Source organism: Cucumis melo, chromosome 5 (genome assembly GCF_025177605.1).
Source record: "Cucumis melo cultivar AY chromosome 5, USDA_Cmelo_AY_1.0, whole genome shotgun sequence".
Lineage (NCBI taxonomy): Eukaryota > Viridiplantae > Streptophyta > Magnoliopsida > Cucurbitales > Cucurbitaceae > Cucumis > Cucumis melo.
Genome location: NC_066861.1, coordinates 1,098,777 through 1,111,312, shown reverse-complemented (window position 1 = coordinate 1,111,312; position 12,536 = coordinate 1,098,777). Strand labels below are relative to the sequence as shown.

The window sequence follows — 12,536 nt, the reverse complement described above, 5'->3', positions numbered from 1 at the left end:
ATTCAAATTGTGTGTACTAAGGAAGGAGTTTCCTGTGGAACTCCAACTCATATGGACACTTTCGAAAGAACTTATCAGTATGATTCCTACTCGATAATTCAGTAGAGCTTCCTATGATCGAGCTTCTCTCCCTTAGATTAATATGGCTTAGGATCAGAGTTATTAACACCTATATTCAATCGTCTGATACCCTTTGATAAGAGTATGGCCAAATGGGAGTATTTTTTTCGATCTCGAGAAGTAGCAAAATGCTCCACTTGCAAAGTCTCATCCATCAAGATCTTTTGGAAGCAACATATCCATTTAGTGAGTGAGAAGTTTAAGAAGAAAATAAAATCAAGAGTCATTCTAAGAATCAGTTATACGGGTGTCTCACAGTCTTCCTTATGTGCCAATTAGAATATGCTTTGAATTGTTTTATAAATATTTTGGTTCATTTGGTTGTATTTGAAATTATTTTTAATATAAAATAACTATTAGTTGTTATATATATATATATATATAATATTCATTTTCGAACATAGTACAAAACAAAATAGAGTTTTGTTAATCATTTAACAAAAAACGAAAATATCTCTTCAAATAAATTTTTGAAAAGAAACAATAGAAAATAATTTAAAAAACCATTTGTAACGTTACATTCATTTCACACAGGGTTAAAGAATTACCACATCAATAATCTATAATATACAACGAATACAAAAGACACTATAATAATGTTGTCTATTGTTTTTTACTAATATCTTTTAAACTATATTGTCTTATACTGAATTAGACGTGACAATTTGAATAATGTAAGTATCGTCTTTTTTAAGTCTGATAAACATAATGGATGTTGATATGATATGTTGGTTCAAAATATAGCTATTCACACGTCCAACTAGTATGTATATTTTTGTGTAAAGGTACAATCCAAGTACAACTAATTAAGATAGGTTATACATCTTCTTAAGGATGTTTAATTTATAGGTTTGTGAAAATATAGAAAATAGGGGTATAGATATATAAGACAGTTCTCCGATCAAAAGAAATATAATTTATGTTACGTATAATGATCCTTTCATAATATAATGACTCATTTTTTGTTGTCGTGTTTAGAATTGATTTTCGAACGTTAATTGTCCACAAATATATTCTCAAGGCTCAGGTTCAGGCTCAGTATTGACTATAAAATTTTGAATTATCAATTTAATTTAACTTCATATACTGTGACATAAATTTATTTACCATATAATTATTTTAAATTATATTCTTTTTCTTTATTTTTTTTCTTCAAAACGAGGAAATTAAATCAGAAATATTGATTTCAAACAAACAGACAATATATTTATATTATAAAAAATAGTCAAAAATAAAACATTCGATAAAATATTTACACTTTATATAAAAATCAAGTATAATGATTTATGTTTTTTAATGGTTTTATTATATGGAAGGTAAAAAAAGTCCTATATTATTATAGTTAAAAAATCAGTAATTAATTTCTTAGTAAAACAAACAATATCAATTTCAAGTTAGATTGCTGCAATTTTTGTGAATGAAAATTAAAGTACAAGTGAGAATTTTTATCCATATTTATTCATGAAACTCTAATATATAATAACCCTTTAATCCCTTAATGTTGAAACCCTAATTAAAGAGATTTTTTGTTTCTATAAAAGGAAAATCAATATAATAATTAATGTACCTAACCTAATAATAATTTTCGTTCTCTAAACTCAAACCCTTTGTTCTCTTGACTCTTGTGGGGGGGTTTTTTGGAATTGGAAACTTGCTAAATTCTGCTTTAATTACCCTATCACTAATCATCTATTCAACTTTGTTAATTAGTACATAATTGCATGAGAATCTTGAGATGGAAATGGAATATATTCTAACTTTAGAAATGATTATATCAAGATTTGTGTATGAAAAAGAGTATATTAAAAAGGTTAAATATGCTTAAATCAAAAGATCGCCGCCTTACCATTAGCTTATGCTCGAAATGAACAACAAACACATACTTCATTTGCCAAAAAAGAACTTCTCTCTAATTGTAACTACGAAAAAGTACACAATGGTCCGGCCGAGAATCACTTAAGATAAAATGAAGAAATCACATTCCTTTAATTAGCGGAAGAAATTAGAAGCTTTAGAAGGAACACCAAAACCTAATTCACTAATAATATTAGAATATCTTTATATACGTTTTTTTAGATCGAGTCTTTTTATATATCAGACGAGTTTAATTTTTCGTTTTTTGTCAATTGATTTTGAAATGCTAACTACATGTGAATTTGAGAGCTGATACATCCAAAGAAGTAAATGATTTATGGATGTCGGCTACGATAACTCCCGAAAATATACTTAATGATTTTTTTCAAAAGAAATTAAACTATTTACACTCTATAAAAAACTACTAAAAAATTAAAATTTATTAAATCAAGGTAAATATTTTATCAATTTTTTTATTTACACAAATTGTTCGTACTTTTAAACCATATTTATATAATTAGAGATTTCGTTGTACAAATATATGATTTAGTATACCATTATTTTTATCTACAACTTGCTTTGTTTGTACAATTATAGTTGGTAATTAATTAACGTGAATATCGTTATGATTAAAACAAAAAAAAATGTAATTACATCAATGAAAAAATTATGAATTTTTTTTAAATATAACAAAATGAATCAAAATATAGCAAAAATTTAAACTCTATCAGTGTCCATTAGTATATATTAGTGACATTAACTAATAAAATCTAAAATTTTGTTATATTTGTAAATATTTACTCTACATATTTCTTGGTCCTCCGCCGGTACGTGTGGATTCAAAGGTACAAGAAGAGGGACACCATTTGCCGCCCAAACCGCAACAGGAAATGCTATTCGGGCAGTAGTGGATCAAGGGATGCAACGAGCCGAAGTTATGATAAAGGGTCCCGGTCTCGGAAGAGATGCAGCATTAAGAGCTATTCGGAGAAGCGGTATACTATTAAGTTTCATACGGGATGTAACCCCTATGCCACATAATGGATGTAGGCCCCCTAAAAAACGACGTGTGTAAAAATAAACATTGAAGATAAATTTCAAGAGAAATAAATAATTCAATAATTTTATCAAAAAATATTACTATGGTTCGAGAGAAAATCAGAGTATCGACTCGGACATTTTTTAAATTCCAAAACCAAAAGAAAAAGAAAAAAAAAAAGCCAAAGTCAAAGGAGAAAAAGAAAAGAAAAAAAGTGGTAAATTATGTGTATGATAGTATTTGCATTATTTGGCATTGATATTTTTGACATTATCATTACCCAATATTTCAAATGCCCACATTGCAATATCTCCAATGGGGCCAAATGAATTATACATACAAGACAAAGAGAAAAGAAAAAGAAAAATCAATCCCAAAATTTTCTTATCCTTTTAAGAAAAAGAAAAAATCGTCGATGTGGCACGTCGAGATTCGCGGTCGAATATTATTGGCTTTGAAATTAAAAAAGAAACAAATAGTTCAAAATCATAATGATGTAAATACCAATATGAGTCGTAGTAGTGATTAATGTTGGAGAAAGAAATTATTTGGTTTATGACAATATTATCTTTGCTTATTGACTCAAAATTAATTATCATCATTAATTAACAGTAATCAAAAGCGAGTTTAGCCCAATTTTTAATCAAATATGATATTTAGTGTTTAATTGGGCCATGTCGGCAGTATTAAATGCATAATTTAATTTGTTTCAATCCCTCCTTACATAAAAAAAAATCTTATATTATAATTAATATGAAGTTTAATTTAATTAATTTCTCTCCAATTAAATTTTAAAAAATTAATTTTATGATCAAAATCTTTGTTGCTTTTGGTCTAACGTTAAATAGTGACCATGTCGGCAGTTAGAGAAAATAATAATAATAATAATTCAAATCAATAGAAATTTTTAAGGAAACTTTGGTTAATCATTTCATTTCTGTCAACCACTTTTTGTGTTAACAAAAATCTCCCCCTTGTAGTTGCTTAGAAATAAGGCTTTCTCTTTCTTCTTTCTTCACGAGCGTTGGGAGAATATCGTTCTAGAAATATTAACGAGAAGTAGTGATAAATTTTAACGCGTTCTAGATTTGGCCCACGTAACTATCTGTCGTCTCATTAGTTAATATTTCTGTTAAGATAATGTTAATTAATTGTCTCGAAGAAAAATGTAACGACTTGACTTTTTAAGATCTAATCTCGAATTATGATGAGGTACGAATTTATATATAAAGACTTTTAGGGTTTCTTTTTCCTTATTGGCTAAGAAGATAGCAAGTAATTTGTTAAGGTTTCTAAATTTTAATGTGACATACTTATTGTTATATAATTGAAAGGCTCCTTTCTAGGGTTCATAGTGATAAAATTCAAAAGTGTGTATATATGTTGCTATTGTACTTACTGTCCAACATTTTTTTTTTAGTGGATGTAAAAGTATAAATATGTGTGGACAAAATCAAGAATGTGATTTTTTCCAAATAATAATAAATATAAATATAAATATTCTAGAATATGATTATCAATAAAAAAAAATAATTGAAATCGATACAAGAATAAATAATTGTGAGTATAGCACGAAAAGTTAGTAAAATACTAAAACAAAAAATAAACCATGTGTTTCGACGTTTTCTTTTCTTATCGAATCTTTTAAATTAAGAGATATCGTAACTAATAACAACTATGATTAATATATGTTATTAGTTGTTATCGGTTATTATCATTGACTGTCAATGATAACTTTATGTTTGCTCCAATTACAAGTGATTCTTTCCGATCTTCTCAAATTAAAAATATATATCATGAATAGCAGCTATCAATGATAGCAAATGACAGTTTCTATTATTGATATCATGAATCAATGATAACTTCTATCGATGATAGTTAATAAATGCCAATTTTATATAAATTTTTTTACTAGTTTAATATTTATAATTTTTTATAAATATTTTATCCTTATGCTATGTTTTTAGATTATTTTCTAAATCATTCTATTTAGTGTAATTTTTCTTAAAATTAAGAATATTTTAAAAAACAATACAAAATACAAGTGTTTGACATTACATTACATTACATTGGAGTAAGATCACCTTTTTTTAAAAAAATCTTCCTATCCCACAGAAGAAGAAAGAAGAACAAATGGTAATCAATGTTGCTCATATTGGTTGTCAATTCTTTTCGTATTGTGTTTTTCTAATTAAAATGAGTGTAACTCAACTAACATGTATTATATATTTGATGGTCAAGATGTTTGTGGTTTGAATTTTCTCATTTTCTAATATAAAGAGATAGATTTTTTTTTTCTTTCTTTTTATCACATGTTAAAACTTAGATATATATTCAATATACTTGTTTAAATTCAAGGATAATTATAATGAACAATAATTTTATGAATAATAATTAAGTATATAACAATATTTTAAGAAAAATACGAATAAAGCAAAGTTTATTAGAAATAGATTTGGACAGATTTTACTATATTTGGGGTTAAAAAAATTTATTACCCACTCTCACATATCGTTGAATTCAAAGGAAAACAAAAAGTATACTAGCCTTGTGAATAATAATTACTTCCACGTGAGCAAGATCACATCGGTTTGCTTACGAGAATGTCAAGCAATAATGCATGATCGTAACTTGCAAGACTTAGCGCATAGCAAATGAGTCCTTAATAGTGAATATTATTAAAAATGATAAACTAAAGATAAATAATTATAATTATTGATGTCAACATAAATATAACTTAACTACCACAAACATATATTATCAATATCAACCTTAAGGTTTGTGAGTTTCAATCGGTTGAAGATATCGAATCTGCTTCTTTATAAATTGAATTTGATGATTAGGATTATAATTGTGAGCTTCCTATTTGTTCTTAGAAATTATGATAATAAAGTGGCTCATAATTTAATTGAAAATTTACTTTTTTTTAATCCTCAAATTTTAAAACTAAAAGAGTAATTTTTTTCAAACTTAATTGTTCATAACCTCTAATCTCATATCCTATTTTTCTTGGAACCATAATTTTTCTACCAAGGTTGTTGGATGGGAAGAATGTTGATCGAGAATAAATGAGTATTTCCAATATCTCTACCATGTATATGTATGTACGTATGTTTGTCCCATTGTAGAATGAGATTGGTCGTTAACTGGTTGGAGTCAGTTTTTCAACCAAATTGCCATCAAATCGATTGTTGTCATTTTAATAAATATTCAAATCGATTCCGATTATGAAGGAGTTGCAAGATCGGTTGATCAGTGATTTTGTATCAACTTAAGCCTTTGAAATTTTAAAAAAATATTGTTAGTTTATAATTTTTCCTAACTGAAATCGATCAAACTTCTCCTTATCTTTGACCAACCACCTTCGATTTTTCGATCTATCATGCTCAATCCTAGAATATACAAACATAATACACAAAGAAATTTAAGAATTTGAATTATGGAGGACCATTTGTAGACTATTGAAAACTTTTGAGCATTCTTTCATTGGAAGATATAGACCTAACCACCCACCCTAATCTCTATTTTTCTTTTTCAATAAAATAAATGTTAAATTGATGCACAAGTTTTATATTATTTCTAATTGTGGATGGGATTGGGCCTTTCTCAAAAAAGGGCTCTTCAATAGTGATTTTAGGGTACACAACAAACGGGCTGACCCAATCTTACCTTAAACAAAGCTTTACCCATTCTAAATAATATTTAAAACTTTGTAAAACATAATTGCTTAATTAAAGCACCACACACCCACCGACATATCTCAAACTACCTTGATCGTCAATCTATCGGAGTTGGTTTTTTTACAAATCAATCTTAAATCGATCATAGTGGGTTTGGTAAAGTGTCAAACTAACATCGTCGTCGATGCGTAAGAGTCAATCGGTCAGTGGTTTTTGTCGTATTGGTTGGATTAGTTTAACCCTTAAAAATATTTTTGTGGAAATTCTCGATTTGGAACTTTTTGAAATCGATCCCTCTCGTTTTTAGATCGACCGACTCAGTTTTTTGATCCATCATACTCATCTTAGTCTAGATGAGGCATATTCTTTTGATTAAAACTTCAAAAGTTTAAATTTATTGTCTAAAAAAAGAGAGGATATGCAGAACAAAGAAAAGACTTAGATATAATGTTAAATTATCCTTTTTATCGTTTTATGTTTAGTGTTTGAATTTTAATCTTCGACTCAGTTTTTTGATCCATCATACTCATCTTAGTCTAGATGAGGCATATTCTTTTGATTAAAACTTCAAAAGTTTAAATTTATTGTCTAAAAAAAGAGAGGATATGCAGAACAAAGAAAAGACTTAGATATAATGTTAAATTATCCTTTTTATCGTTTTATGTTTAGTGTTTGAATTTTAATCTTCCTAATTTCAATCACATTTAAATTTATTCACTAACTCAAATTGATTAAACAATAAATATTAATTAGGGAAGTGAATAATGATTTAAGAATTTATTGTAAAAATTTTAAGGAATGAGTAAAAAATTATTATAATATTTTGAGAAAATGTGTAACGAAATTAAATTGGATAATATGTTTTTCGCCTAACGGGTTCGTCTTCCGTCCGGAGATGCGACGGCGGTGGATTGAATGATGCTGAGACTGAGAGTGAATCCCGCCGTGTGGTGCTCTGTTCCGATTTCGCATTTCACCTCTCTTCCCCTTTCACCCTCGATTCTCAGACCTCTCCTCCGCCCCCACAACCCTCGTCTCTTCTTCACCCGATTCTCCGCTTCCTCTGCCGTGCAGCATAATACCTCCCAATCTTCTTTACCCAAACCCCTCTCCGATGCCGACTTCCTCCCTTTCCTCTCATGTTCGATGCCTACTTATCCCCTCAAAGTCGCCGTTCTTCTCAGCGGCGGCGTCGATAGTAGCGTCGCACTCCGCCTTCTCCACGCTGCTGGCCACTCCTGCACTGCCTTCTACCTCAAAATCTGGTTCCAGGTCTGTTATGTTATATGGTTCTTGTGTTTTCTTGCAAATTATGGTAGCTGATATAGTGAATGCTGGTGCAATTGTGAGCAATCAAATGGGCATTTTCAGCTCGAAGGAAATATAGCCTTTTCGTGTGAACGCACTTTAATGGGTTCTGTTTTCGTAGGAAGACTTCGAGAATTTTTGGTCAGAATGTCCATGGGACGATGATTTGAAGTATGCTAAAGCTGTTTGTGATCAGGTTTGTTACTATTTTAGCTTATAAATCCATCTAAACTTGCAAAGGTTAATTTTTCCAACGAATTTTCAAATGAAATAAAGGATTTGTTGGGAAAATTAAACATTATTCAAGATACCCACAAGTAATGTCTTTCTTCTGTAGTTTGTGCTCAAGAGAGATCTTTGAGCTGAAAATGTTATGTAAATTGGTTTTCAGATTGATGTACCGTTGGAAGTAGTTCATTTGACAGAGGAATATTGGAGGAACGTGGTAAGTGCATTTACAACTACAATTTTATCCTATAACTTTGTTGGATGTGTTAACGATATATTAATACATCCAATCAATTTACTTGTAGCTGTTCCAGCTGACCATCTTTCTCATTCATTCTTTTCTAGTAGCACAAACTGGTATTCGGTTCTCATTTATGTCTACTGAATACTGTCTATTTTATGCTTTTAGGTTTCTTATATAATTGAAGAATATCGATGTGGCCGTACTCCAAACCCCGATGTCCTTTGTAACACAAGAATAAAGTTTGGTATGTTCATTAGATGGACATTGGTTATATCGTTAAGCTTTCTATTAATGTTTATGATTTCTTTTGTATTAATCTAATATATGGCAAGCCCTGCTTTTTCCAGGAGCATTCATGGATGCGATAAGCAATATGGAGTTCGATTATGTTGCTTCAGGGCATTATGCGAATGTTATTCACCCATCTGCGGATCAAATGGATAAACCTTCTGTTTTAGAACTGTCCAAGGATATGGTATCTGGGAACGATTGCACAGACCTTTCTTTTAATCTAACCTGTCCATTAGGGAGTATCGGTTATTCCTTGCTTAACTTTAATATTTTGTGGTAGGGAAAGGGATCATAGTGAGATTTGGTCTTTCATTAGATTTCATGTGTCTCTTTGAGCTTTGATTTCAAAGTCCTTTTTTAATCATTCAATAGGTGGTATCTTTCTCAGTTGGTCCCCCTTTCTTTAGTTGGGGTGTTTTCTGTGGGTTGTTTTTTTTGTATGCCCTTGTATTCTTGTGATTTCTCATAAAAAAATTGTAGTTGATTGTTTTTGTAACCCTTTAGGTAGGACACTGTTTTGCTATTTTCATGACTTTTTTCTATATTCTACACTACACATGGCAGTCAGTAACGCCTATAGTAATTTAACTTGAAGTTTCATGTATAAAGTCAGTGGAATAGATATGACTAATATTGCATTATACGGCCACTATTTGTTGCAATCCTTCAGGAAACAACATCATTAATAAGCTTTATGATTTATATATCGCTTACCTAGTTCAAGGTTTATCATCAAACACATTTATCCCTTCCTTGTTCCTTCTTGCTCTAAAATAAAGATTTCTTATTTTACTTGATTATTATTGTTCTTAGGTCAAGGATCAAACGTATTTTCTATCACATCTCTCGCAGAATCAACTTAAACGGCTTTTGTTCCCTCTCGGTTGTATTCCAAAGGTTTGTTCAAGCTAATTTTATAGTATTTATTATGATGTATTTTTTTGAGGTATCTCTTATGTTTCAGACTTCAGGGTGTATTCCGAGATGTTCAAGTTCAACTATTGTAAATTTGTACAATTTGGTACTGGCCTTCTAAGCTTTGTACAGACATTAACACCTAGTGGCTAACATTGGTTGCATTCAGTTGAGAAATTTATGTATTTAATAAAAGCTAAAAACTGTATTACAGACTTTCGCAAGCCAAATGATGTAGATAACATTTTAGAGATTTGTGGATGTTATATTGCAGTTTGAACCTATTTAGTTTTTACTATTCTCGTGTGCAAAACTTATATAAGTGCCTCAATTTATTAGTTCATATCATGCCAACTCCAATCCCAACTAGCTATATTCTTTCAACTTATGCTCTATCTTTTTTGAAGGAATAAGGAATACTTGTGTGCTTGTTATCTTGTTAATATGTTTTTCTAGGGTTGTGACTTCAGCAATATTTTTCTTCTCTCAGCCTTATATTCCCTCAACAATCATCTGCAGGATGAGGTTCGCAAGCTTGCTGCAAAATTCAACCTACCAAACAAAGACAGAAAGGATTCACAAGGAATATGTTTCCTTGGGAAGGTACTTTGGATGTGGTGATTCATACATTTTTTTTTTTGTTTGTTTGTCTTTTTTCACGGGAGGCTAATGACTTTCTCAAAATTCATTGGTCAATGCTGATCTATTTCTAATATTTTGGTGTTGCTACTTTATATTTTAGAATATTCTTTACTACTTTTTAGAACAATTTATAGTAACATAGGCTGGCTTAATGGATTTAGTACAAGATTTGCCAACTCTTGTTGAAATTTTCTGATGGCTATACTTTTCCTGAGCAAGTGTTTTATTTCCTTATTCCTCATGACAGCAACAATTTTCATTCATCCTGTTTCTGAAGATGGGTCTCCTGTTTAAGGTATCTTGTGGTAGAATTCATGTAGAACCTGTTTCTTTGATGTGTAGATAAAATTTAGTGAATTTGTTGCAAGACATATTGGGGAGGATGAAGGTGTGATATTAGAGGCAGAGTCGGGAGATTTCCTTGGCAAACATCGAGGATTTTGGTTCTACACGATGGGCCAACGCCAAGGTCTAAGACTTCCTGGAGGACCTTGGTATGCCTTCTCAGTTTCTTTTCTTTAAGAATAAATTTGATGATCTCTAGCTGTTGTATGGCCATTTTACCAAAACTTCAAGAACATCTTCAACTCTATTTGGTGCAGAGATTTGAGCATTCCGATGTGCCAGTTTAGTTTTTAGTGACCGATTACATTGGGATTATTTCCAATCTGATGCTTCACAAGCTCACATTCTTTACTTACGTCTCTTGCTGAGCTAACAATGACGATTTCAGTTTTTTTGCCTTCGTCTAATGCAGGTATGTCGTGGAAAAAGATATAAAGAACAATGTAGTATTTGTGTCGAGAAACTATTTCTCATTTGACAAAAGAAGGCGGGTGTTTCGTGTTGGATCTCTAAAATGGCTTAGTGGTATGCCTCCAGACCAATTTACTGGGCTTCAATGTAAGGTATAGTTTCAGCTTCCATCTCCCATATTTCTTGTTAGTTTCACTACTTCAAGTTGGCCTGGCCATAACGATTTACCATAAAAGGAAAATTTCTTAACTTTTTTACAAACCTTTCCAGAGAACCCATCAGTTTATTCCTGCAAGTTTGTGTTGGAAGTTTGACAAGCATGCTTGGCAATATTGATAATCCGGAAATGTTGACTATTATATAGAAAAGTAATTTATCTTCCATGATTATTTAATAGAACAAGCATCTCGATATCATCGATTTTTCTTTCAAACAAAGGATTTAAGTTTAGAATTCAATTTTATCTGTTAAGGGACTTTTTTTGGGGGCCTTTCTCTTTGAGAGGGGAAAATGTATTAAGATTAAGTAGATCTAGAAATGTTATGGGGAGGCTTTGTCTGCTATATCCCGCCCATTTGCTTTGAGATTGTGTAATTGGACTCGAGTTCTCATCTGTCATTTCCAGTTCATTGTTTCATAATTTTATTCTATTTCTAGGTCCGACATGGCCCGGGTTTCTATAGTTGCAATTTGACAATGGAACACAATGAGGATGGTCATGAAGATGTTGCAGTCGTCCACCTAAGCGAAGACGACCAAGGCCTCGCAGCAGGCCAGTTTGCCGCCTTTTATAAGGGAAGGAGCTGCATTGGGTCAGGTGTGATTTTAGAATCATGGGATGATCAAGGGTTTCCTGTATGTCAAAAGGCTATTGAAAATGCACAAATGGAAGATAAATCGAAACTTGGCAAACCAATAAAGATAAAAGTGAAACCAGACAGTGGTATGAACGAATCTAAAGCCAAAGATGATACAAAAATACAAGACGAGTCAAGGAACGAAGAAGCCACTGTGGTTGAGCAAATGAGAAAAGTATCTCCAGATGAAGCAATGGCCACAACCCCTATGAAATGGCTTGGAAGCCTTAGGAAGAAGTTGCTGCAGATATTTTAGGAGAAGTATATTTTGAGTGGACTATCACATAATTGCATGTTTGTAATGGAGCATATATCATGGATAAAATAGTTAAGATGTAAGAACTTTTAAAATTAGAGGTCTAAATTGAAATCACGAGGTTTACCGATCTGTAAGTATAATTAGTGTAATCGTAATGAGATTTCATTGACGGATGTAATATGTAAACAACAAATGTAATCTAACGAGGTTTACTAATTTGATAAAATATAAGGGGTAGAAAAGTAATTTAACAAGTTAAGCTTTGTTGGCTTGTCCAATTTTCCAAACATAAAATTAAGGAGGTTTACTTTTGCTAATTTTCGATAATTTTACGTTACTTATT

At 30.9% G+C, this 12,536-nt stretch overlaps 1 protein-coding gene across 2 annotated transcripts; it reads left to right on the top strand.

Annotated features, from left to right (window-relative positions):
• Positions 1-7,519: 7,519 nt before the first annotated feature.
• Positions 7,520-12,327, top strand: LOC103491516 (uncharacterized). 2 transcript variants are annotated; one of them, XM_051085091.1, is made up of 11 exons: positions 7,539-7,965; positions 8,123-8,197; positions 8,393-8,446; positions 8,639-8,717; positions 8,821-8,948; positions 9,578-9,661; positions 9,729-9,785; positions 10,199-10,282; positions 10,664-10,815; positions 11,079-11,229; positions 11,735-12,327. In XM_051085091.1, exons 1-11 carry the CDS (start codon positions 7,609-7,611, stop codon positions 12,188-12,190), a joined length of 1,677 nt encoding a protein of 558 aa, XP_050941048.1. In that variant the 5' UTR covers positions 7,539-7,608; the 3' UTR covers positions 12,191-12,327. The 2 variants fall into 2 exon arrangements, with proteins under 2 accessions (XP_008449720.2, XP_050941048.1); XM_008451498.3 differs by lacking the exon at positions 9,729-9,785 and having other exon boundaries at positions 7,520-7,965.
• The last annotated feature ends 209 nt before the right edge of the window (positions 12,328-12,536 follow it).